Source organism: Trichosurus vulpecula, unplaced genomic scaffold (genome assembly GCF_011100635.1).
Source record: "Trichosurus vulpecula isolate mTriVul1 unplaced genomic scaffold, mTriVul1.pri scaffold_64_arrow_ctg1, whole genome shotgun sequence".
NCBI classification, from domain to species: domain Eukaryota; kingdom Metazoa; phylum Chordata; class Mammalia; order Diprotodontia; family Phalangeridae; genus Trichosurus; species Trichosurus vulpecula.
In genome coordinates this window covers 19,072-45,970 of record NW_023494547.1, presented here as the reverse complement: position 1 = coordinate 45,970, position 26,899 = coordinate 19,072, and the positions used below count along the sequence as shown (strand labels likewise).

The window sequence follows — 26,899 nt, the reverse complement described above, 5'->3', positions numbered from 1 at the left end:
TACTGCTATAAACACTGATAAAATCTAAACATTAAAATTAAAGAAAAACACAGATATCTGACAATTTGCCGGTTTGGGTAGATCAGAGTTGGGCTAGCTTAATAGACAATGCAAAAAAATGTCAATAAGGTTAAGAGATGTCTACCTATCCTTTCACCAAAGAATCCTGAACAAGTATTTCTGAGATTTCTACATTTGGTTGTTCCTAAGACATTCTGTGCAACTTTCTTTTCCCTTTTTCAAAAATAATATTTTATTAATATCATCTCTTTCTTGAATCACCACAGTTATCCCAAGTGTTCTTTCTCATCCCCCTCTATAGCGCCAATGTGATATTCACAGTGCCTATGGCAGCTATGAATACAGTGGCATACTTCTGAATCACACAACATAACAGACTCTCTTCATTGAAGGAAGAACCAAAACATTTATTCCAACACCAGAAAGCCAAATCCATCATAACAACAAAGAAATCTATATACATTAGCAATGCAGGGGGCACCGCCATCCCCAAGCCTTCCCTCTGTTAGTGCCTTCCCACAAACACCCCCAAGAAAAATCACTCCCTGGCTCTCACTCACCCTACCTGCTGCTCTGTGTCTGTGTCTCTTTCTCCCAGCTCTGACTGCTCTGTCTCCCTTTCTCTCAGCTCTGTTCCACCCTTCCTGCTCCACCCATTCAGCAAACTCCTCCCACCACAGGCTCATGTGACTTGGACTTCCATGTGACTCAGACAGGTCACGTGGGCCTATTAAAGGAGCCTTCCTCTGGGGCAAAGAATATGGTTTTGTTTTGTTTTGTTTTTTGAGAGGAAAAATGGTCAGCACAATGGATCGATACATTGAATAAAGTCTGAAAACGTGTGACATGTGACATGGAATACCTATGGAGCTCCTATTGCCATAAAAGGGTAGGTGGGGTTGTTTCTCTCCTTTGAAGTCCTGTTTGATATTTATAATTTTCTTATACTTTTGAACTTTTGGTGTGTAGTTGTTTTTTCCATTTGTATTGTTGTAATCACCACTGTGTATATTGTTTTCTTGGTTCTGCTTACTTCAGACGTCAGTTCGTATAAATCTTTCCCTCCTTGTCTGTATTCGTCATACACATCATTTCTCCAGCACAATAATCTTCTAGTACATTAATGTGTGACAGTTTGTTTACTATTCCCCAACTGATGGATCTACTTTGTTTCCAGTTCTTAGCTACCACAAAAAGTGCTGCTATAAAGCATACGGGGATTTAATTTTCTCTCTCTCTGTCCCTCTCCCTCTCTGTCTCTGCCTCTCTCTCTTGTGTCTGACTCTCTCTCTCTCTCACTGTCTCTGCCTCTCTCTGTGTCTCTCTCACTGTCTCTGCCTCTCTCTCTGTGTGTGTCTCTCTCTCTGCCTCTCTCTGTCTCTGTCTCTGATATTATGGCTCTCTAATGACTCCAGCTCCCCTACCCTACTCTGGTTGTCATGCTGATTAACTCCAAATGACAAGGTGATGGGAGTCCAGGACAGGAGGTGATAGGATGACACCACTTTTCCAACAGCCTTCTCTATACATGTTACTACCCCTTTCCTCTCCTCCCCTTTTCTCTTTCTTCATCCTTTGCTCAAATATATTAGATGCATTATACCTACTGGTGCTCTGTCCAAAGGAATATAAATTTTGGTCTCAAATCTTGCAAGATACTGTGGGATCTAGGGGCTACATTTCTTTCTTGAGGATCCAGGCTTTAAAGCAAATTCATTCTGGCTTTCATTGACTTGGTCACAGCCAGAGCACCACTAAGTGCCCATTGTTTGGGCCCTGGTGGGTCAGAGTGAACATAAATAGGAATTGTTTGTTTTGCTCTGAAACCTGAGGGTCTTCCCCTCCCAGACTGATTTTTTGGATTAGGTTAAAGAGGCCATTCTTTATTGCATTTCTTACCTAACCTCAATCACTGGATGGGCCCTGGTCTCCCACTGCATCAGGCACCTCCAGTTGTCTTTACATCCTGACAGTTGGACCCAGATGGCTCCAAAGGAGAAAGTGAGGCTGCTAACTTTGCACAGCCCTCTCTCACTTAAATCCAATTCATATGCAAGTCATGGCTTCACCTTCTTGATGTCATGGTTCTTTGAGAAAGGAGGACAACCACCACCACCATCACTCTTGTCAACCTGTCACATTTCTAATAATAACTCTTTGGCAGTGATAATGATTTAATATCATTTTGGTAACTTCAGTATGGTCCAGAGCCTGAACTAACGATCAACTAGAAGAGCCTGGACCTAAGCTTCTTTGCTCTCTGAGTAAACTCAGAGAATGCCTCTTCCTATGTCAACAAGGCCAGATGTTAAGATGACTTGAGAACATTCTTTCCTCTATTAGCTGTTAAGGACAAGACCCTTAATCTGAGAAACTATCTTGCTTAATATTTTATGGGCATGGAATGTTATGGAATGTTAATGGTAAATTAAACACAGAAAACACTGGGTTGTAGTTTCTATCAACCCTTTGTCAACTCTCTTATTGTATTTACAACCTATTCAATTAAGAAAAGTGCTTTTCTTGTAGATATACATGGGGATCATAAAATTGAGTAACACAGGCATGCTGAGTTGGGACTAAAAAAATACATTTAAACCTTCTCATTTCTTTGTTCAGGCAGTCAGACTTTATCTGGCTCTATACATGTATGTATCTGTCAGCTTCAAGAGAATAAACTACACAAATTTACATATCACCTAGCTCTATTTGCCTCCTTTAACCAAACTTTTTGGTGGACAGCAGATACTACAGCAAACAGATTAGTAGGAGAAAGAGGATTCCCCAGATAAACTTCTATATAGTAAATCAGCCCAAAAGGATGTTTTACTGGCAGAAAAAGGAGACTCCAACATGACACTGATAATTGATGAGAGAGAAGGCAAAACTGTTTTTAAGTTTTGTTTTTTCTTGTTACCTGTTTTCTCTGAAAAAGGTGACCAATCCCCACACTGCAAAAGGCAGGAACAAAACTAAATTTTCAGTAGAATAGACAATAGACTATCATTCCACCAGGTGATAGATAGTCATACCAAATTACATTGTTGGACACTGAAGAAACTAGCCATACTGAGACATAGTTAACAATACATGAAGTGCTATGGAAAATGGGAAAGGAACCCAAAGTTGAAGAATACCCCAATTTTCAAAAAAGCTGAGAACAGACTGTAATTTAGACTTGAGTTGAGATTCTTGCAAAAATCCCCAGAAGGATCAGATAGTGAGTGTCCAGGTGAATAAAAGTTGCAGTGATTATAGGGCCATCTTGGCTTTATGATCAAGTCATGCCATGACATGTTGAATTCATGTTTCATAAGCAGATAGATAAGGGAAAACTGCATAGTTCACCCAGATTTTACCAAAGTATTTGTAATGTAGCTCATAATATTCTTGTTGAGGTATTTAGACTTCATTAACATGATTAAGCTGATTGAATGGCTACTTACAGGATTGCCATAAATACATCAATGTTAACAGTGTGAGATTTTCAGTGGAATAGCTCAAAGGCATATGGTTAGCTATGTGTCATTTAGTATGTTTTGCATGACTTACAATCTCATCAAATTCTCAAATGTCTCAGTGATGGATGACTTAGGATCACAAAAGAAAGCACTGAGCTAAATCCAGCAAGATGAAACTAAGAGGGGTCTGTACAATCTCATTCACTTGGATTCAAACAACTTACTAATTACAAGATGGAGTAAACACAGGCAACATTTTCTCTGAAAAGCACCTGGAATTCTATTCGAGTGTAAAGGAATTAGTAATAGTGTAGCCAAAAAAGTTAATGGAATCTTGAGCTGCCTCTGTGCCTTTACTAAGTTTGTTTGAAGCCTGTCCTTACTTCTTGACACCAGAGTTTATAAAGAACACTAATAAGCTAAAGAGCTACTAGAGATGTCTTCAGACCATGTTACATGAGCAGCTGAAAAAACCAGAGGTGATTAACCTGGAGAGAAGATATTAAGAGATATCTTAAAACAGATTAGACTTGCTGGGTTTCCAGCACAGCGAAGAGTAATAAGTGGAAACTGACCAAAGACAGATGTCCCTTCATGTCAAGGAAAACTCCTCAAAGTTATATCTGGTCAAAAGTGAAATGCACTGCCTTGTGGCAATTGGTGGTAGTATGTCAGAGAGGGCTGATTCAGGATCAAGGTCTTGCCTTAGGCACTTACTAGCCATATCAACCTGGGTAAGTCTCTGTTTGCCTCACTTTCCTCATCTATAAAATGGAGGTAATAGCACCAACTCCTTGGGAGTTTTCTAAGACTGGAATGAGATATTTATCAAAGGCATTTTTTGCTTCTTTGTTCTAGGTGGCAGGTTTTTATTTTTTTCTGAGAAGCAGCAGATTCCTCTCTCATCCAAGTTTTCAAGAGGCTGGACTGTCTCTTGAGCCTTTGCAACTGTGGAACTTGGCTCTTTCCCTTAACTTTTGTCTCCCCCCTCCTTCTTCCCCCATAACCAAGTAGGTTATATTGTTGCACTATTAATACCTCTGGTAACACAACTGGGCTTTCTGTACCCTTGCCTTTTTATACTAGATGGTTTCTTTTCATCAAATGACATGGACAAGGGTGTTATGACCCCACCAAAAAGGTCCAAGAATTGCCTTGCACATACTCCTTAAGTCTGTATTTCTGGATGCTCTAGGCTGGGTAATTAATAGAAGCTGCCAAAGGTGAAGGGGAGAAAAGGGAAAGGGGCTGCTTCTCTTAATTATATTATAAGCAATGTGAAATTCAGTCCATTTCTTGAGACTCATTTTATGAGCTGCGCCCTGTTACCCACAGACTTTTCCTGGTCAATCTAGAGAAGCAGAGTAACCAAAACAAAACATTTATCCTGAGGGTTAAGAGGACAATAGTTGAAACTTTTTTGCCTTCTTAGATTGATTTTATCTCGGGGAGAACATGTGGTCCCATGGTTAAATCTATACTGCTAAGCCCAAAGGAGGACTAATATGAGTCATGGGGCCCAAGGGCATAAGAAAAGAGGTTTATCCTCTTATCCTGAACACAAGACAAGCTTCCAACCAGGGCTCTAACAGCATGAAAGCTCTGGTGACCTGTTGACTATGGATGTTGTGGTGAGGTGTCTGGAATAATTCCACTTCAGTAAAACCATTAACAGTGGAATTCCAAGGGAAGTTTTATATTCATGTTTCCTCCCCTTACACTTTCATAAACAAGACGCTTCATAAACAACACTTCTCTTCAATGAAAAGCAACTTTTAAGGCAGAGAAATCTGCTCTAACAAACGCAGACTAGGAAAATTTCAAAGTATGAGCAGCTGGAATTTTCTGGTCTTTCTGTAAATTCAAAATCCCTTTATTGTATAGATAGAAAAACCAGGGCCTGGAAAACAAGGACAGACACACTAGGAGTCAAATTGTCAAGCTGGTGGCAGAGTTGGGCAAGAACTGAAGTTTCCTAATTGTCATTTTGGGATTCTGTCCCAAAATCATATGCTGGCATCTAACCTTGTTTTTCCCTCCCCAACATCTTCCCTTAATTATGCCCTAAGGTCCAGAGAAGCACTAAGGTGGTAATAACAAACTAACATCAAAGGAACAAATAAAAACCCCTTCTCTTTTATTCCTAACATGAGGAAAATAATAAAATTAAATTAAAATAGGCAATCTCAAGAACAAAGTGTTTCCTGTGGGTGTTTTCTTGACTGGTAGGAGACCATTGTTTCTTTGAACAAATTAATCACATTCCAGCAAAAGGTGTTTTTCCCTTGTACAAGATAAGTAACAGTGTGAGATTTTCAGTGGAATAGCTCAAAGGCATATGGTTAGCTATGTGTCATTTAGTATGTTTTGCATGACTTACAATCTCATCAAATTCTCAAATGTCTCAGTGATGGATGACTTAGGATCACAAAAGAAAGCACTGAGCTAAATCCAGCAAGATGAAACTAAGAGGGGTCAGTACAATCTCATCCACTTGGATTCAAACAACTTACTAATTACAAGATGGAGTAAACATAGGCAACATTTTGTCTGAATTAGGTGAACATATTCTTGTTGAGGTATTTAGACTTAGGTCTAAATTAGGTGAACACATAGAGAAAGAGCCAGAAAGAGAAAGAGGTGAGATATGGGAGGAAAGAGTACCAGAAAAGAAGCTGACAAGACTACTTCATCACTAAAGTATAGTTCTTACAAACCTCGTATGATTAAAAGTCATGAAACAGAGGCTTCCTTTTTCCTACATCTTCCCTGGACAGATGATAGAGAAGTTTTGAAGAAAAATGAAACAGAGAGACTGAAAGACATATAGAGAGATAAAGACAACAGGTGGAAAGAAAAAATATAAAAGGTAAAAGATTGGGAAGGGAAATTAAGCACAAACCTCACTGGGCCTTGTGGGAGAGGAACCTTTACATAATTTTGCATAAGCCCTGGCCCAGTCTAGTATTTTACCCTAGCTATAACTTCTCTCTTCTCCACTCATTCATGGAAGGGTAATGGCTATGCCAAAGCAAGAAAAGAAGAAGTAGACCAAAGCAGAATGGTGACACATGAGCCTTTCCAGGAGAACAGAATACAAAAGACCACAGGGTTATGCCAAGGTCTTGAAGGCGAAACACTGGATAGACCATGGGACCAGAGAGACAAATGTAAAGGTGGAGGGATGGACCCTAGGTATTTGAACTCTCCTTATTTCCCAGTATTATCACCATGCCCTGAGGTGGGCCTTCTGGGGAAGGGTGGGGTAAGGAAGGTGAAGGAAGGGGATAAGATGCTCACTCATCTGGTTACAGGTTGTCACAAATCCTGCTTAGAAGAACAAAGGGACAAACAAGAGGTGGGCAGCAGGCAAATGCCAGAGGGACAGGTAGATGATTTAATTCCCCAGCTCTCTGGCCTCACTTCTACATTATTCTGGCTCTGACTAGGACTGCCACTCTCCTTAGTCAGCCCAGTGGCAGAGACAGCAACCTCACTAGGAAGTCCCGAGCTGCTGTCCTCAGCATCCTTCTTCATGGCTTCTTCACCCACTGCCACTCTGGTTCGTATTCTCTTTGGCTTCAGCTGTTCCCTGGTTGCATTCTTGAGTTCACCAGTCTTCTCTGTCTTCAGACGATGCCGCTTCTCCAGGGCTCGACCCCGGATCCGGGTTCCACCCTGTTCTGCCTTCTCCAGCTGAGGTTTAACAGGTATATAAAAAGTCCACATCTCAGATAACAGAAATATTTTGCATGTTCTCAACCAACCCTCAAACCAATCTCACCTCAAGCAATGTGCGGAGCCGTGTCAAATCTGGAGGACGGCCAGCCTGCAACAACTGCCAGATGCTGTGGTTCTCATCCAGTGTCACCTCAAGCAGGTCACCTTCTATCATCAGCTCCTCTAATGGAGCCCGGGCTGCCTCAGGCAGCTCTAGCACTGGGCCTTTCAACTGTGGCAGCAGTGACAAGAGCATATCTAGGTCTGTAAAATCCATGAGTAGATACTATATTCAGTGGGCAGATACAGATTTAAGGACTCAAAGGAACAAAGACTCTTTTTCTATCTCCACCCTCCTTTCTTTTCCCCACATATCCCAGGAGCCCTTATTTCCTACCTGAGAATCCCCCAGGGCCACTCTTCTTGAGCTTTGTGTTCCCATCTCTATTTTCCAAAGATACCTGGAGTTAGTGACCAGAATGAGAGGAAGGACTGAGATCAGCAAACTGATTCATTCCTATCCACCCCGAAATATCCAAGGAAATCTCAGGCTCCTGTCTCCTCTTACAACTAACAACTCTTCTGAGACGGAAAACAGCTGATGTTAACAGAGTACTCTGGCCACAAACCTCACCTTGGTTTCATTGCTCATGCTCTCCCTCAGTGATACTGGTGCTGGAGTAAAAAGCTGGGCACAGGTAGCCCCAGGTGGAAGTCCAGTTGGCTGCTGAAGCCACTGACGTAATTCGGCTAGGCGAGCCAGCAGCACTGCCACATCCTGGGAGGCCAAAGCCTGACGTGCTCGACCCTGCCAGCCAATAGCTCGCTCTGTGAGGCACTGTAGAGCTTCACCCTCAGGTAGCCGCACAGGCAACTTTTGCAAAGCAACCAGAAGAGCCAGAATAGTCTCTAGGCGAGGACGGCGGGAGCGCATGCAAAGTGGGCACAAGAATTTTGTATCCCATTCCCACCATGCCAGGGGGACTGGAGAGATAGGATTTAGTGGACGAGGTACAGTGGGTCGAGGGACTGATACACATCTCCCATGGAACCAATCCTGGCACAGGTCACACTGTATAGTCCCCTCACCCACTGGTATCCGCCCACACAAACAGGATGAGGATACAACATCATCAGATACGAGTGATGATGGGCAAGGCTTGGTCATGTTTGCATGACGAAGGTGAAGGATGCCTTCTTTTTCCTTCAGCTCACCCTCCTTAAAGGCCAAGATCTGCACCAAGGAAAGATATACAGACCATTTTAGGAAGCCCAAGTCTCATCACAACATATGTTGCCTTGTGTCAGGCACTACACTCTAACACAGGAAACAGTGACTTATATAACATTAGAAACATCTATTACTGTCAGAGAAAACAGCCTGCCCCATATCTGTTGCTTATTTTGAATGCAGGCACAGGGAAATAAAAGCCCTTATCTTTTATTGTGAAGACCTATGTACGTCAAATTTTAATGTTGCCAGGGAAAACCCTCAGTTAAGGCAAAAGCCAGAAAGACTGATTTGTGTGATTAAAATACAAGAGACTTTTGGTTTACATGTGTTGAGGATCACAGGATATCAGACCTACATGGAAACTGTAAGTTAAATCCTCTCACTGTCAAGGGAAAATCAAGATCAAGTGAAGTATATGAAAGTAGAGAATAGAAAAATGCAATCCTCTTGTTATTAAACACAACAAAACACATGGAGACAGACTTGTTCAAATGGGGAAAAAGGGTATAGGGAGAATTTTGATCCTAAATCTCTAATCATAGCCTAAGGTTCTTTTCCCAGTTAAATTACTCCTTTTTAGATGGTAGGTAAGGGTAGTTATAGCTCCCACTGGAACTTCAAGAACAGCAAGGCAGCTATCTAGGCCTTCTCACCACTGAGCCTGGATCTCTAAGGTCCTGGGCAGACAGACCCAAAAGTTCTGTGTCTGACTTGTATGGTCCCAGCTCCTTTTCCTTCCACCGGTTCCGCTTCATGGTGTCTGAGCCAGCATCTGCACATGGACACAATACCTAAAGAAACACAGATGGAGATATAGTTGGAGATGTTCAAAGTACAGAGAAACCATCACAAAGTAGGTCTTCAGGAAGAGAAGTAGGGGGACTAACAGGAAGAATTAGTTAATGATGACAAAAAAGAAGACAAGACAATAACAAAGCTTACCTCAAGAAGAGTGTAGCAGGAATTCTTTTTGAGGAAGGTCTTGGAAGCCTTCTCCCGCCAGGAGTGAGCTGTGAGCACCTGTAGCTCTAACTGCTTCAACTCCTCTAGCCCAACAGGGAGATCTCGGCCCACAGCCACTAAGCCCTCCAAGTCATCCAAACAAGGATAGTGGTCACCATTCTAGAAGAGTATAGAGGACTTAGTTCTCCTAACAAAAAATGTCTGCCCATTTTCCTAGCCTCAAGTTTTTCTTCTGTAAGGATGCATGAACAGAAAATTCCTATTTCTTTATCCTTGGCTTTATGCCTTTAAAATCTTGGGCACTCTCCAGTGCCTTTCCTCAGGACTCTTAGCAGGCTCTTCTAATTCAAGTTCTTTAAGAGGGACCACATTCCCATATGTCCTAGACTTCATCATCAAAACTACACTTGATCTTTGCCTCCTGTCTCCATGCTCATACTTAAAATCACTCACCACTTCTTAATAAACCTCTGTTCATTCCATTCCTGCTTGAACTATGACTCCATCATTCTCATATGTCTCCTGTGCTTATCTCTTCTTGAAGCAGCAGCCAGGTGGCACAGTGCATAGGCTTGGAATGAGAATGACACTGGTTCAAATCTGGACTCAGACATTTAACTACCCCTTGGTAAGGGGAATTTGGGTAAATTACTTAACCTCTGCCTCAGCTCCCTCCTCTATAAAAAGAGGAAAATTCTTTTCTCATCACCACAATAAGAAGCTACAACTACAGTTTCTATGTAGCTCTGATATCCCATGATGACAAAGCCTCTCTGGCTGTCTCCTCAACACCATCCTCCCAAACTCTCAGGTTTACAACCTAGAAGTGATTCTGGAATACTATCTCTCACCCCCAAACCAATCCTCCTCCCATATCCAAGCTATTGTCAAAAACAGTTACTTTCACCTTTGCAACATCTCCAATATGCGCCTTTCTTTCCTCTGACACTGCCCCACTCTGGGGCAGGTCCTCTTCACCTCATACCTGGACCACAGCAATAGCCTAACAGTAGACCTGCCTGCCCCAAGTCTTTCACCACATCCTCCACTGAGCCACAATGATGATTTTCCTAAAATGCAGGTCTCTTTCTGTCACAATCCCTCCTACAACTCTCATTCAGTCCTATCCAGTGACTTCAAATCCCCTATTAGTGCAAATATAAAAAGCTTTGCTTGGCATTCAAGGCCCATCACAACCCAACCACCTCCTGCCTTTCTACTCTTCCTTGCACCTTACTTTCCAACAAGTACTGTTCCATTTGGTGAGACTGGCTTACTGACTATGCCTTAAAAAAGATTTATCTCTTAGCTGTAGGCATTTTCTGTTGCTGTCCCCCATGCCTAGAATGCTCTCCCTTCTCATGTTTCCCTATCAGTTTCCCTAGCTTAACTGCCTTCTACTGCTTAGTCCTTTGAATTTCCCTTTTAAAGTTACTCTTTATCCTTTATATAGTTCATTGTTTCCTCTATTACACTTTAACTTCCTTGAGATCAAGGACTGTCTTCTGCATCTTTTTGTATCTGCAATGCTTAACACAGTGCCTGGCACATAGTAATTGTTTATTGAATGCTTCCCCCCCATCTGAAAAACTGCCATCTTTTTGCTTGAACTGTTTCCTTTCCAAGATAGTAACAATAATCAACTTTTCCATCTTCAATTTGAGGCTTCTGTATGGCTTGGCCCTGATCTCTTGACTTTCACTTCTCATGACCAGCCAACCTAATTCACTAAGAGTTGCCAAAGTGATTAACTGAAGAAATCCTAATGTGAAACAAAAAGTGGCAAGGAAATTACAGCTGCTTCCCAGTGGAAGACGGGTACAGGCCTCACCTGGATTTCATCCACATCTGCAATCCATGCTCGTGCCTTGGCAAGAGCATCTTTGAGTGCCAGGATGTTGGGAAGGTGGACAGGAATGTTCTCTGCTTCATGAATGATGGCTTCCAACATGGCAGGAGGATGTTTTTGACTGAGTAGTAAATAAGAGCACTTATTGTTAAATATTAAAATTTAACTTAATAATGAAATAAATTTAAATATTAAAACCAAAAATCAATTCAGATAATTTTAAAGTTAAAATATTAAAATAATTCAAATAGTCAAATCAAAACTGTGTTTACTACTGTTAAATACACATTAAAGGGCTTATGTTAAAGTCCTTGAAGGTCATACAGCCAAGGTGCCATAGATGAAGGGAAGGGAAAAGTCAGGCATGGGAACACGGCTTAACTCTTGGTCTAAGATGCTGCCTATTACACTGCCAAGCCCCCTTTAGGAAATTCTTCCTCATGGTCACCATCCAGACCTCAGGGATAAAATACCTATGTGGAAGCAGTTGTATAAGGAAAAAGAATAAGTTTAGACAGGAACAATGTAAAAGAGGATAAAATATTGGATCTAATGTGAACAGAGAAGATAAATGCAAATAAAAAAAGAGGGTTTCTGCATAAGGACACAGCATAACGGCTAAACAGACAAGATTTTACAAGAGAAGCATCTGTTTCCAGGAATGTAAGATATTGTCAGGGGACAAGATGAGTGTGTGTGGTAGCTAAAATATAATACTATTAGTTAACAGTAATATTAGTTAACAGTAAATAGAGACAAGGAAGAGACTTAAGCAAGGGGTGGAGGCAAGTTATACCTGGCTTCCAAACAGAGATGGGCCTTTTCTTCCCAGCGTTCAGCAATGGTGAGTAGCTCCTGAAGCTCAGCTCGAGCCTTATCTACAGCAGGGCTGGGTGCTACATTGGCACCCAAAGCCAGAAGTCTCCTCATAACTGCTAGGGTGCCCCGCTGAGCAGGGGGAACTAGAGTTCGCCTCACCTCATCCAGCCAGTAGTACTGCTGCATTTGTCGCCTCAGCTGCTTGGTCTCAGGCACTTCAATCTCCAGCTGCTGAGCCCTCTCCAGTACGTTTGGAAGGAGGGGCAAGCTAGCAGGTAATGTGGCCAGAGCTTTCTGTGCCTCTACCCGGAAGGCCTCTACTCGTTCTAAGACACGCTATGTAAGGATAAGGTGGATAGGGAGGTGTTACCTTTTGATCACGGATACAACCCAACCAACTACCCACAGAAGACTTTTAATCCTTCAAAATACACCTTTTATTATGCCTTACTTTGACATCTCCAATCTGATGCATGGCACAGGGAAGGCTGCTCATCTGTTCAATGAAGGCCTGCAACTCTTCTAGAGTTAGTTGAGGAGAGTCTACCCTATTAGTATGGGGAAAGAATGATCACTAAGTATTAAGTTTGCATCACCATTTACTTTATGTGTCTCACTCAATCTATAATTTTCCTAGCCCACTCTCATTTTGTCTACATCCTTAGACCCCAGGGTATACAATGGAGGAAACATTTAAACTTGGACCTTCTCTACATCTTGCATTAGCTCAAGTAGCCTGGCAGAACTGAACACACACTTTGGATGTCAGGCAGACCCCTGGTTATTCATTTCTCCACTTTGATCCTCTCTATGTCTGGATCTCAAGTTACCAAATCCTGCCCGTAAACCCACTCCACTTCTCCTTCCTTGCCAATTCAAAGGTCCAAGCTTGGGCTCCATCTTTACCTACCTAAATCACAATTTTACTATCTTTTCTTTGACCCCCTACAGTCTTTCACTTATAAAATTACAAAATCATCTTCCTATACATACCTTTGTTCCTGAATGCTAACCAACCCCAAAGCTTGGGAAATACATTTCTCAGCTTGACTCAGACAGTTTTTCAGTTGTTGCAGAAGCTCACTGTGGGGAAAGTGACGCTCCCGAGCTTCTGACTCCAAAGCTCTTAGCTCTTCCAGACCTGAGAAAGGAGAAGTGTTTGTTTGAACTTCAACTCAACCCTGTCTCTTAAAATTTCATTCATTTTTCTGGAGAGTTAGTATAGTGTAGAAATACAGGAGGTGAGGCCACTGTGGCCCAACTGTTACTCACTGCGCTTCCGCCCATCCTCCAGCTCTAGGGCCCCTCGAACCTTGCTAGCCCAAGTATCAAAGGACTCAGCCCGGGTTTTCAACTTGTGTAGCATGGCAGGAAGTTCATCCAGTGTGTATCGGTATCTGGGTGGGAAGAATAGAGCAACAAGTCACTCACATTATCCTAACATGATTACTGTTACTGTCCTGTAGACAGAACCCAGCCTCACCGTAAATACTGTTTGCCTCGGGGGCACTTGCAGAGGTCATCAATGTGGGAAAGGCAGACAAGCCCATCAGGACAGTCATAACAAGCCAATGCTGACAGAAAACATGTAGTTTTACATTTGGCACATTGGCGCTCATCATCTGGAAGTAATTCAAAGGCTTCACGCTCTGCTTCTGTGATGCCCTGGAATATATAAGTGATCGTAGGTTATTTAAGTCTCAAAAAATACCTTTACACAAATAACCATGTTTAACAACAGAGTTAAAAAAAGAGTTACTGAAGAGTTTTATACATAGTAAATGCTTAATGAATGCTTTGTCAAATTCTTTTATTCAATCATTCAGGGAGCAGAGAGACCTAGGATGTGGAGGGAGAGTTCAAGGAGGACTTTTTGAAAGAAACATTTTATTACTTATATTACTTATTTTATAATAATAAAAGAAAATAACAATAAAACAAAAATATTACTTATTTTTACTTATATATATTTACTTATATATACTTTACTTGTATATATTTACTTATATTTTATTATTTTAATGGGGGGAAAAACACATTAACTTGAATATCTTGGTTTCTAGAGAATGTGGTATTTCCTTGCTACTTCAGAAAACATTTACCTTCTCAAGTAGGGCCTTCCGTAGTTGCCGTTCTTCTTGCACCATAATAAACATCTCTTTATGTACTGCTGCTGCCAAATTCAAGTCCAATTTCTCAGGGGAAGCAGCCATCTTGCAAATGAGCTCCTCATGGGAGAAGACACAGTAACGCCGAAGTCGTCTATAGTGGTCGATACACTGACGTCCAGCAGGCAGCTGGCAACAGAGAGACACAATGTGGTGAGCAAAGTCATACTGCTACAAAGAACTTTCGTTTACCTATTATAGACCCCAACTCAATTTGCCCGAAACAACAATCTAATTCTCTGCTCACCCAATCAGCAGTGCAAAAATTCACAGCTTCAGCAAAGTTGTAACCCTGGTTGAAGCCACTGTGGTAAGCACGAGGAAAAGTAATGACAAATTCTCCTGCACACTGGTTTGTTCTGACAACCTAAGGAGAAAACAGAGAAAATCACATACACACACAGTTCCTTGTGCGTGTATATATAGATTTATATAAATATATTCGTGTACTTATGTATGTACATATAGGCAAACATATGTAAATAAAAAGAAAGCTAAGAAGCTGAGCTTCTGTATCAGGCTAAAATGGACATATAATGAAATAGCACTGTTCCTACCATCAGGAATGTCTCAACTTGATGGGAACAGATATGCCACAGACTTTCTTGTTAAGGTAGGTCTTCTAACTCAATTTTCAATTTGTAAGGTCCTCTATATCATCTAAACCTCTTAAGATCACCAGAACATGGGAGCCACAGGAATCTCTGTATTAAGAATTTTTGTGCCTATTCATATCTAAATGCATAAGCTACTATAAATATGTACAAACCCAGAATGTATAGTCCTGCAAGATAGGACTAGGAAAGGCAAAAAATAGGTATGCACCAATGCTCAGAAGCAGGGCAGAAAGCTGATAGCATTCACCACAAGGAATGTACAGCATGGAAATAGGGAGGTGTAGATCTAATCAAGGAAATAAAACAAAAACTTAACACACGTTAGAGAATGGAGTATCTCCAAGGCAAAAGTGAGAAGTTAACACAGAAAAGTGAGTTAGTTACCTGGACTGTCAGTAAAGTTGGGAATAAAACTTAGACCTGGAAGGGGAAAAAAAATCTTCCTCTTCCAGGGAACAGATAAAGAGCTATCAAAACAAGTAGTATCCACCATTAAAAGCATGGATAAAGGATGAGCCCCCATTTCATACATGGTCCATATTCCTTTCCTACTGAGAATGTTTTATATTACTTTGTAACTACCTTATGCTTACTGTTTTACCTGTTTTTACTTGTATCTCAAAAAGCCCCCCAGATTCCCAAGAAAAGGTAGTGAAATACTGAGATGACACAAATCTTTGTTTTCTCCCTGGTGACTAGCCATAAATCTTGCATGTGGTAAGCATTTAATAAATGTTAACTTAATTGAACTAAAAAGAAAATAGGAAGTAGTGACTGTACATTTTGTACATTTAAACCTGCCATGCATTCTGTCGATACCAGTTTATCTGAAATCTCTCACGTTGAAAGTGAGTAAGAGACAGAGGGATTCCTACTAATCTACTTTATTAGTTTTATCTTCCCAAGCAGTAGGTTGGGTACTTCCTGATGAGAATGCTGTGGGAAAAGTAGAAAAGAGAAGAAAAGGGAAAGGATCAAATAAGGGAAAGTGGTGGGGTGTGGTGTGAAGCAAGGAAAATGTGACACTGACCGGAACACCATGTGACATGAGTGTATTGGGATTCATAAGTGTGACCAGCTGATGAAGGAGATCAGGTTGGCTATCAAATAACTCAGGTGTCAACTTCTTCATCACCTCCTCCAGGTGTTCAGCTGCAAATGAGGGTACTCCATACCAAGTCTTTGGTTCACCCCTAATAATAAATATATTAAAAAAGGTCATGCATACCCCACATCTTTACTTTCCTACCTACCCTCAATTTTACAAGCTTGACTGACTGCTCACCAGTGAAGATAATTAATAGAGTAGCTCCAATGGTCCTCAATGTGCCAACAAAAAGCAGAAAAGACCATGCCCACATATAGCCAGGGAACTTTCATGCCTGAAATGTCAGCATTGATGTGGCATAAGACTGACTTTTCCAGAACAGGCATTACATTCAGGTTCCAGCCACTGGCTGCATATTCCTAGAGAAAAGGGAGAAATATGCATTCCTAGGGAATGAAACGAGACTCACGGGGTGATTATAAACAATATATACTGTAAAACTCAAAGCACTACTTAAATATAAGTTATTGTGTTGTAGCTTTCCTACTTTAATAGACAGAGAAACAAGTTTATATGCCTATAATCAGAATCAGTATCAAATTCAAGATCTAAATACTTTTCTCTGGATTCATCACTATTTCCATTAGTCTCCACTAATTCCTTCTTTACACTTCCTATGACATAGTATAAAACTAAAGATAATTGCTGAGTTGCAAGACTACTACAAAATGGAGCTATATTATCTTGGTTTGGTCCAACTCTTCATGTATGACCTAAAATTTCTCCCTCCCACATAGAGAATCACACAACTAAGGACTGTACCTCTTCCTCATGAGACAAATGCTTCTTGCTATCATTAATGGGAAAACCACTACCAAACTCCTTAGAGTGGATATCCGCCCCATACTCCACAGTCACATCCTCTTCAATGCTGTTCACAAGCCTCCAGAACTCCCTCTCTACTAACTCTGTGGGTACCATCTGGGGAATAAGAACAGAGTGTGAATACATATGTATGTTGTGTGTTCCTGTGTGGAAAGAAGTTTGGTGGAAACAATAGTTACCAGAATATATAACTACAGACCACTTTCTAATCCTTGCATTTTAGGGCCACAATGGGGAGAAGAAATTGGTATTCATTTCCCCTACCCCACCTCTTTTTACCCTCTTAAAATTATCTGGTCCCTACCACCTACATGTACAGGCATATTGAAGTAATCAGATTTGAATGTGTCAGCCATTTCTCCAAAGCTTTGAAGTGTATATTCCCTTGTGGCCTGCTCAAAGCCAAATGCTTCTGGGGGTCGTTTACACTCCTAAAACAAGGGGGGAAAATCATAAAACAAATTATGCAGAAATGAGAATCTCTCCCAACCCCAACCAAAGGAAGATTTTAAATGACATCTTCGGCTTAGCTATTGAGACATTCCTTATCCTACACGTACAAACCATCATTCTAGTGAGACTGTATCCAACTATATCCCCAAAAAGCCAGACTCTTTATTTTTTCTCAAACGAATATTTCCACTTAAAATGAACAATTCCTTCCAATCTCTTTGATTATCAAAATCTAGTTGCCCCTCACCTACAATGCCTTTCTCAACTTTCTCTAACCATAATGATCTTTCCTTCCATTTTCTCCTTTTTGGTGATGTTATTCTGAGCTGGTTCATTCCGAAACAATGGGAATGGCAACTTGCATGACAATTAGACACATGAATTTTCAAGAAATCACTGCTTAGCAACTGGGATTGTTAAATACCCTAGCCACTCGTATCACTAGAGATCCTACACTGGACCCACAAAAGAAGAAGGTACCATACCGCCATGACACACTTTGGACAACGCCAGACACCTCTGGGTATCTCAGGCAGAGGTGGTAGCAAGCAGAAAATATGGTAATTGTCATCACAGCCATCACATAGCAGGAGCTTATCATCCTCATCTCCCCGAGCACATATTCGGCATACATATGAGTCAATCTGAGAAGACAGAAACAAGAACAATAGAGAAACCCTTACCAGCTAGGCCCTACGTGGTAATGAAAGCTATTTCAAATAAGTCTTTCCATATCATCTAACCATGCAGTTCATCAGAAATGAAAGGGACTTGTAGTAGCTTTCTACCATATGCAAGGAACTCTACTATAGTCTTAATCACAGATGATAATCTATCCCAGAGAAGGACATTACACAGATCTAGTAAGATTTTTTTCTTATAAAACAAGGTAATGTATCTGTGTTATAACTAGTATAAACAATTCCTAGGGAAGGATCCTCACTCTATCAAAAGAAGTTGCCACCTTCTCTACAATTTATCTTAGTGAACTACATCACTGAAACTTTTAAGTTGCTCAGACACAGAACTGCTACAAGCTAATGGTGAAACTTGAACTCTGCTCTTCTTGGCTTTAAGAACTGCCTTGCTTCTAACCACCACAAATGCTGCCCATGATTTTCTTTTCCATATCTTCTGCCTTCACTTACCACCTCACTGATTTTATGTTCAGCCCTCTAGAACCAAGTAAAAAAAAGTCAATCTCTGGGCTTGAGAACAAAATGGCAAACCACTGTAATGTCTTTGCCAAGAAAACCTCAAATGGAGACAAAGAGACTTAGACATGACAGTAACAACTCAACAACAAATCTTTTTATTTCATAGCTTGTTTCTATAGACTATGAGAACTTTAATGAGTAAAATGAAATCTGAAAACTTTTCAGTTTCAAACCACTAACTTGTGGTTTGCTAAATGAGGGTGACCCAAATATCTTACAAGTCATTGGTACTCTTAAATGATTCCGTATTTAGAAACTGGATTTCAAAAACCAAAACACCAAAGATGGCATGTTAACATCTACTTTGCTGCTATCCATAAGGACCACAGGATCCAGCTGAGTTGTAGCTCCAAGCTTCCATGTCTTATCTTCCCCACTGAAATGAGAGCTCCTCAAGAAGTACTGTACGATTTTTAACAGTGCTATCCACAAACTAAGTTTTTAATAAATATCCATTGATCCATTCATTCTTGTGGTGCTGTAAAAGGTCTGGATTCTAACTGGCATTTCATTAACTCTGTTATAACTAGCTTGTATCAGGCAATCTCCTAACCCTTCTAAGGCATAGGGTGTTTTGCACATGTGAAGAAATTTCTGATTTTTCATAAAAGTCGATATGGGGCAGCTAGGTTGTATAGTGAGTAGAACACTGGCCCTGGAGTCAGGAGGACCTGAGTTCAAATCCGGCCTCAGACACCTGACACATGTACTAGCTGTGTGACCTTGGGCAAGTCACTTAACCACAATTGCCCTGCCAAAAACAACAACAAAAAAACAAAAAATATAAGTCAATATGATTATGTGTAATGAATATACCAATAGATTAGATTTGTTTTTCCTAGTTCATGAGTCACTTACAGCACAGTTTGAAATATCTATCAAAACCTGACAACACTGCATTCTTGTGCTGTGTACCTGAAGTAAAGCAAATCAAAGATTGCAGAGCCTGTCCCCTCACAGAACTCTGGTCCTGAGACCCACCAAGTAAAGACCCCCAAAGACTTGAGCAATATTGCTCCCACAGAATTCCAAACTTGCTGTGTTGCCTTCCACTTGTGGGCTTGTCATGGGAATGGTTCTAGGAATGACTGTAATCTACCCTTCCAAACCCTCCCTTCCCACTTGTGATTTTTGTATATAATCTCTGTCTTCACTTCAGAATGGTGGAATTCTGACCAGGAGAATTCCTGATTTGCAAATCTATTCCTCATAATAAAAGATTAATTAAGCAACTACCCAATTAGTGACACTTTGTCTCTGGCCTGCTCTTTCAGCATTATCAGGTAAGAGACTGGCTCAGTAAAATCCTGCTAATGTTAACTGGTATCAGAAGTTTTTGAGGGGTGAGCACAGATAGGGTGAAGCCTTGAGCTCTCCAGTACACAGGAGAAGAGACAGGAGTCACTAGATCTCTTTTTGGAGTCCCAACTCACACCTGGTCTGGCAGGATTCAGAGCTCCCACTCTCACTCCACAGCAGGCTTCGCCTTTTGATCAAATCCCCCTTTCATTGTGAGGAATGTTCATGGGACTTTTTCTTGGCCTAGGTTACTCTGGTAAAGCCTGTTGTACATGGACTTGGCTTTGCATGCCTCTTTTCTCTTAAAATGCAGGGCCACTCTGAGTTATGGACTGCAGGGTTTTATTTCTGCATGCAGTAAAATTTTTTGCATTGAGTTGCTTGCACAATTGGTCTTGTGTGTGGTTAAACCAATTGAAATTAACATTTTACTTGTACATCCGGTTAAAATTGTGGAATTTTTATGTCTGTAATTCAAGTGAATCGCTAACACAGTGTGGATTACTTGTATTTGTGCACCTGAATTTTGTGTATTTGTGTTGTTATATCCCCTTATGGTGTATCTGTGTATTGTGTGTACTAGTTAAGTGGTGTTACTATCTTCGAGTATACATCCTTAAAATGGGACTGATGTACGGTAAAGGCATGAGGGAAGTTACAGCACTTCCTATTAACAAAACCCCAGAATGAACATGTGCCTTCCAAATGTATAGGAAATTTGGCTTTGAAGGTTCCTCATACTGCCAAAGGTTTGGGTTGATTTGACTAGTTGATGACCGTAAACTTTGTTGGCCTTGTTGGGGCAGCTTTGATAAAACCAGATCAGCATATTTAAGACAGAAACTGATCAGTAAGGAAACTCAGCCTCTTGAAGGGCACAGCTATAAGAAATGGTAGTCAGAAGCAAGGAAAAGAGAGCGTGGGGATGGGAATTATAATCAATGAAAAAAAGGATTAAATCATTTAAAAACCTTCCCTTAACTTCTCCTAAACTATCCAGCTACCTAAGATATACACAAGGCCAAAACATAAGAGAAAAAGGGCATGTCTAATTTCGCCTCTTTTAAATCATTTGAAAACCACTTCCTGTGTCTTTCTCCCCCTTAACCTTTCCTGAGCATTTGTTCCTTCCAGCATGAGAACTTTAGATATTACTAATATCGAGTCAGGTGTCAGTGCCCCATCTATTGTTAAGCAGTTAACTCTCCCATCTGATTTATTCACCTCTGAGAAGAGAGGGAAGGTAGTTGGTGTAAATACATTCAACCAATTATCTATCAGCAAAATACCATTAGCACATACACAATGCAAAATGAAACTTGATTTGTAAAGTCTAATCTTTTAATATTATATTTTAGACCTATTACTTCAAATGTTTTTGAGTTATACTATCTGCAGGTTATATATGATCTAATTCCTGACCTATCACTTCCCCCTACCAAAAATGAAAGGTTGAAATTACTTACAAATTGGGCATTACTATGGTTCTTCCTAAGGCGCATTGTCATTTTGGTACAGGGCTCCAGGCTGTGAAAGAGTTCCTCCTTTCCATCCATAAACATTTTAGGGAAGGATGTCTCTAGCTTCAGATCTACACCCATTTCCTCCTTCACCACCACTGTGGGAGGACATTCAGGTCCATCCTTAACCTGAGGAGCTGATACTAAAAGAAAATGAGGTAAGTTCCTATCATGGACAATTGCCTAGCCCGTGGAAACCAAAGTGAGGTATCCTACTATTTCTCATATCTCCCAATGAAAACTTACCCTTCTTTCTAAGAGTTTTTTCTTTGGCCATGAGCCCAAGCCCCATCATTTTGGGGCCAGCTCCATAAATCTGCAATTTCTTCAGTTCTGGATTTTTCTCAATATCTTCCTCAGTAGGTTCTGGCTGCAGGAGACAGACGTATATAGGTGACACTGATGGTATCCAATGTAGTGAAGTAGGTGGGGTAGAAAATGGAGAGCAATGTAGACTTGGGACCATTATCTGAAAGTAACTGGGATACTTTAAATCTATAGCTAGATGGAAAAGTATATGAAGTTCTAAGTCTCTTTCTTGGACAGGTTTGCTCTGATCTTTACCAGTCAGCATGAAAACAAAGTAGAACTGTGACTCATCCCTCCAAACTAAAGCATTCACAACAAAAAGGTATCTCCATGAACAGACTTAACTAGCCATTTATACAATATGAATTTATACATAACTGATAGGCTTGAAGAACTCTTTGAGAAATAGTCTTAATTTGGTGACAATAACTCAGGATGATGACTTTAGGGACTTACAAACAAAAAGAGGAACAATATCAGCAAAATCTTTTGAAGTTACTAGGTTATAAAGGAAGGGAAAAAAGCAAGAATCAGTGAGACACTCACGTCAGGCTGCAGCCTTTTAGCACGTCGACCATAAGTGTTGAATTTTGACAGCTGCACAGACTGACGCAGAGGGATGCTATGGGGTTTGTATTCCTTGTCCTTTTCACTGTCAAACGGACGTGTATTACACTGTTGGAGGGTACACAAGGAAAAAGGAGATGGAGCCATGCCCCTAACAAAATCAAGCTCACACATCCAAATCAATTAGTGACTATGTTTTTGGCTCTGGGAACTGCCTTGAAGTACAGTTAAAGAAGCTATCCATTGGTATTATTACATTAAATTTTTTCTGAGGTCTCTCTTCCTAAGCATCACTCATCTTGTATACATTGTCTCTGTTCTACTGTGATATGCTTCTTACTGAGAAATGATACAGCAATGTACGACATCTCTACTAAGCAGCAGCACAAGAAAAGAGAGAGTAGATTAAGTTAGGGTTGGGGGTGGGAGGGATTACTTTCTGGAAAAACAAATATGGAAAATCTATTATGACAAATGTCATTCTCTCACCCGCTGGGAACTGAGCCTAGTTTGGACCAGCAGAAAGAGAAAAGAGTTAGTAGCTGCACAAAAAGGTAGGTCCCACAGCCTGGATCCCCATGTGCTGGAGGCAGAGAGTCTATCCCTGCCTCTTTTCTTTACCACCAGGTTGGCTCCAGACTGGTACATCTCATAAGGGTAGATGATTCGCTCATAATGAGAGCGCAACAGGGAACCAATGTTTTTGCCAGCTGGGTAGTTGAGTCGTTGAGCCACACGAGCCCAACGACGGTCTTTGCTGATGGCCTCATAGCCTCCCTCTTCCACTACAATCTGGAAAGACAAAAATCACATGAAATTACACTCCAAATCAGACACGTTGTCTAACACCAAGGGGCTTAGGTGGGTGTCAGTCTCAGGAACCCAAATCCTAGGCTTAGTTTACCAGAAAATGTTATTTCCTTATTGCCTATCTAACCCCTCCCTGCCCCTGATCTTGTTATTGAACATCCAAGGTTCACATCTACAAGGGAAACTTTGGTTGCTCTGGTGACAACCAAGGCGTGTGGCATGAGCTATTTATTTAATTGACACCCGGGGATGAGTGAAATGGAAGGACAAGATGATACATATACTTTGCTGAGGCTGTAAAGATCCAGGATCCGCCGCTCCACATTCGGGATCTTCAAGGAAGAACCCTGTATCTCCCAAAACTTGGCAATCTGATCCAAGTAGTTGAGCTTCACTCTAGTCTGGGCCTGAGAAAAAGCGTAACTTTGAGCAGAGTTTCACCACACCTTTCATTTTTTCTATATCTGCAAGATACCAAGAATTTGAGAGGCCAAGTTCATCCTCTAATTTAAGGTACCTCATCATGAAAAAGTTTTATCTGGTGATCCAGGAAAAATGGCCCCTATATTTGATACCAAAAAATCCCTCTCCTCTTTACATGCCTTTGTCAAACAAGAAACATTTTAAGCATGTAAAAATAATGAAAATGTCTTAAAAGATGGTAATGTTGTCAACAGTAATGGAAATTTTAGAATGTAGTTATTTGGAGGAAACAATTAACTAATCAGTAAGCGTTGAATGCTCACTTTGTGTCTAGCATTGTGGCAATTATTGATAATGAGGTGTTTGATTTAATAGGCTTTAGCCTGGAATATTCGAGGGATGCTGACTTCAGCTTGTCCAATACAAATTCCAATAGATATTTGAGGATTAAATATTTGAAGTTCAATGAGGAGCCTAGATTTGGAAAGTTAGATGTAGAACCACTTCTGCGGAAAAAAAGTGAAGTACCAAGAGATTAAAAGAAGGTAGAAGATAAACTCTTTTCTAATCTTTATTATTTAAGTCTAAATTCTACTGAATTCCTCCAACTGCTGGATAAAAGTTGACATAATTAATGAATTAGGTTCTTCTTTTACATAAGGTCTGACATTGATGTTAGATAAGTTTTGACAATATTAAGGACAGTATAGAACTATGTTGTTTGATGGTCTTATTCTATACTCAGTCTTTAGTGATGTCATGGTGACGTCATGGATACTCAGATTTTGAGAAGTCTGTATTAGTAAATTAATTGGAGGCTACAGAAAAAAGATATCAGGGAGTACTTCTGCATTAGTACTTTGAATTGGATAATAACAGAAGAAAAAGAAGTTTACAATTCCTAAGAAACATTTAGATTCTGGCAATTAATGGATCTACAAGTGTTGGAAGCCTATGTATGTTCAGAATACAACAAAGTAAAAAGAGGTTTACCTGGAGATAGATATTAGTATAGCTTTATTTCAATGTTCATAAATTGTTAATTTTCTCTTACCTCTAATTCATTCAGTCTTTGGATTCTTGGAGTGAATTTGAAGTTGTCCACTTCCACAGCAAAGGGTGGCTGCCAGTTCTTGGAGACGATGTATGAGAGTGGAAAAATAAAATGGTTAATTAAATGTATTTGCTTTGGAGAATTTGTGATTGTTTTTCCATTTTGGTTAAGGATAAAAATATGTTAGCAGACATTTGTTAAAATAGTACAGAAGAGGGGCAGCTAGGTGGCGCGGTGAATAGGGCACTAGCCCTGGAGTCAGGGCAGTCCTACCTCAGACACTTGATACACTTACTAGCTGTGTGACCTTGGCCAAGTCACTTAACCCCAAATTGCCCTGCCTTCCCCCCTGCAAAAAAAAAGACATAGTATAGGAGATTTAGAATGCCTTGTACAGTTGTCTTGCTACAGTGTTTGAGTTTTCAGGGGGAGAAATTTATTTCAATATTGTGTAACAGCACATAGTTTTTAAGGTATTTCTTTATGTTACAATGCCATTGGCTGACAGTAATCCTGTACCTTGTCATAGACCTATTTACCCTTGTGGGGAACAATTGTAAGGCACTGGATTTTATAGTTTTCTATGACTATTCTTTTTCTTCCTCTTGGTATGGATACATCTACATATATACACACACATAGACACACATATATTTTTAAGGAAAAATAGCTTATTTATAGCAAACAGGTTAGTTGTGAGATACTTTGGGCAGGGATCAATCATTGGCAGAATGAATGGGGTTTTTTGTGATTTGTAGTAATGACATTTTTTAGATGCAGTTACTAATTTCAGGTGTTAAGATTAATAATAAAAACACAAAATAAATTTCCATAACTTTAATATATATTTAAAAGGAATAAATACCAAGATAAACATAATGAATGTACGGTTTCATTTAAAATGGTATTTTTATCACAATATATTATGGAAATGTTTGTTGATATCATGAATTTAAAATAAAATGAACTAAACATAGAAAAATTAAATAGGATTAACAAGAAAATAATGTAGAATGAATCAATCATTGTAGGCAAGTCATTATGAACTTTTAAAGGTAAAGTGGAATGCAGTTACAAAAGGGCAGTATTTTGTGGAGTCATTTAAAGTTTATACAGCTTTAGAAAAAATATAAGTATATAAACAATGGAAATACGAAAGATTTTGTAGTTCTATATTTATATGGAGAATTATAGTTGAAAGTCAAGGTATTTTGCTGTTTTCTGTGGTTGCTTTAATGTAATTTTTAAAATATTTTCAATCGTGATTTCTTTTGCTGTTTTTTTTTTTCACATTTTTATCTTGACTGGTTTTCAGGTATGTTAATTTGCTGAACATTTGGTAGGTTTTTTTTAACCTTATTTTATGTTGTTGGTTAGTCTTCTTTGTGCTGTAATTTTTAAAGTAGCTTTTTGTGTTAAAATTAATCGCATAAAATTTTTTATGGTCAGTTCAATTTTGATTGTGTAGTCTGGATGGAGGCTGTAGTAGTTCTTAAGGTCCAATTTATAGGAGTTTTTGAGTATAGGGAGGTAATAATGGCTTTTGGTTTGTTTTGGGGCTCTGGATTTTTAACAATGTCTTTTGCTAGTTTTCCCTCTGTGGCAGTGATCGTTCGTTTTACATCTGTTGCTGTTTTCGGAAGTTGTTTTTAGCTGTCTTTTTTTTCCCCTCGTTTCATTTCCCTTTCTTTTTAGCTTAAAAATAAAATGCTTGCAAATATTTTGGTGGTTGAGGTTCTGAATTTTTCCCTTTTAGAATATGATGTGATAGGCCTCTATGGTGCTTAGTTTAAAAGTGTTCTAACCCTTGCTTAGAAACAGGAGTGTTAACCCTTTTCTACACATCAATTTCTTCAATTTATGTAAAAATCTTACCGCTGGCGGCCGGATCTTGCAGATGCCCGACTTCTCGGCGATGGGCCGGATCTTGGCGATGTAGCCTAGAGGGTCCTGGAACTCGGCCCAGCTCGGCTCAAAAACAGGGCACTCGGGCGGGGGCACGAAATCCTCTGGGCCGGCCTGCATAGTGGCTTCAAAAACAACTTGTATCACTCCTCCAGATTTCGGCTCCTTTTAATTTTGTGAAATGCTATTGAAATTCACTTAACGACGTTGCTTAAAATTTTTCAACGCCGCCATTTTGTCTACGCCGCACCTTCTCACACTTTAGAATTCCTCCGCCCACTTCTCGCGTTTCTTCACGTAAAAAGCTCTTGCAATACAGAAAATAATCCTCCCGGAAATTGAAAGTAAATTATTACGCTTCTTTACTGCAAAAATTGAAATAAAGAAACTCAAATTAGATTAATTTGATTTTCCCTGGCGGTGCGCAAGGACACTACTGACGTAGAAGCAGAAACCCACCCGGAAACAAAAACAGAAACCCTTTACCTTAAAAAAAAAATTACAAAAAAGCCAACAAAAAAATAAATGTTATTTAAAAAATACATACACAAAATAAA

At 40.0% G+C, this 26,899-nt stretch overlaps 1 protein-coding gene across 2 annotated transcripts; it reads right to left on the bottom strand.

Moving 5' to 3' along the window:
* Positions 1–5,596: 5,596 nt before the first annotated feature.
* On the bottom strand, positions 5,597–26,610 carry LOC118833371 (lysine-specific demethylase 5C-like). 2 transcript variants are annotated; one of them, XM_036740729.1, is made up of 26 exons: positions 26,313–26,610; positions 24,438–24,515; positions 23,245–23,367; positions 22,772–22,942; positions 22,130–22,258; positions 21,521–21,644; positions 21,221–21,417; positions 17,724–17,882; positions 17,097–17,216; positions 16,723–16,881; positions 16,138–16,319; positions 15,883–16,045; positions 14,483–14,602; positions 14,170–14,364; positions 13,551–13,732; positions 13,340–13,464; positions 13,061–13,208; positions 12,519–12,615; positions 12,045–12,403; positions 11,231–11,369; positions 9,379–9,558; positions 9,090–9,227; positions 7,837–8,436; positions 7,600–7,663; positions 7,267–7,466; positions 5,597–7,178 (listed from the first exon to the last, which is right to left on the bottom strand). In XM_036740729.1, the coding sequence occupies exons 1-26, from the start codon at positions 26,460–26,462 to the stop codon at positions 6,801–6,803; spliced, it is 4,680 nt and encodes a 1,559-aa protein (XP_036596624.1). In that variant the 5' UTR covers positions 26,463–26,610; the 3' UTR covers positions 5,597–6,800. The 2 variants fall into 2 exon arrangements, with proteins under 2 accessions (XP_036596624.1, XP_036596625.1); XM_036740730.1 differs by lacking the exon at positions 17,097–17,216 and having other exon boundaries at positions 26,313–26,549.
* Between the last annotated feature and the right edge of the window lie 289 nt (positions 26,611–26,899).

Coding starts and splice junctions, on each gene's coding strand:
- LOC118833371 (XM_036740729.1), bottom strand. CDS start 26,462: ATGCAGGCCGGCCCAGAGGATTTCGTGCCCCCGCCCGAGTGCCCTGTT. Junction 14,365..14,482: donor ATTTTTGCACTGCTGATTGG/GTGAGCAGAGAA, acceptor CTCTGTTGCCAG/CTGCCTGCTGGACGTCAGTG. Junction 12,616..13,060: donor GTTAGCATTCAGGAACAAAG/GTATGTATAGGA, acceptor CCATACTAATAG/GGTAGACTCTCCTCAACTAA.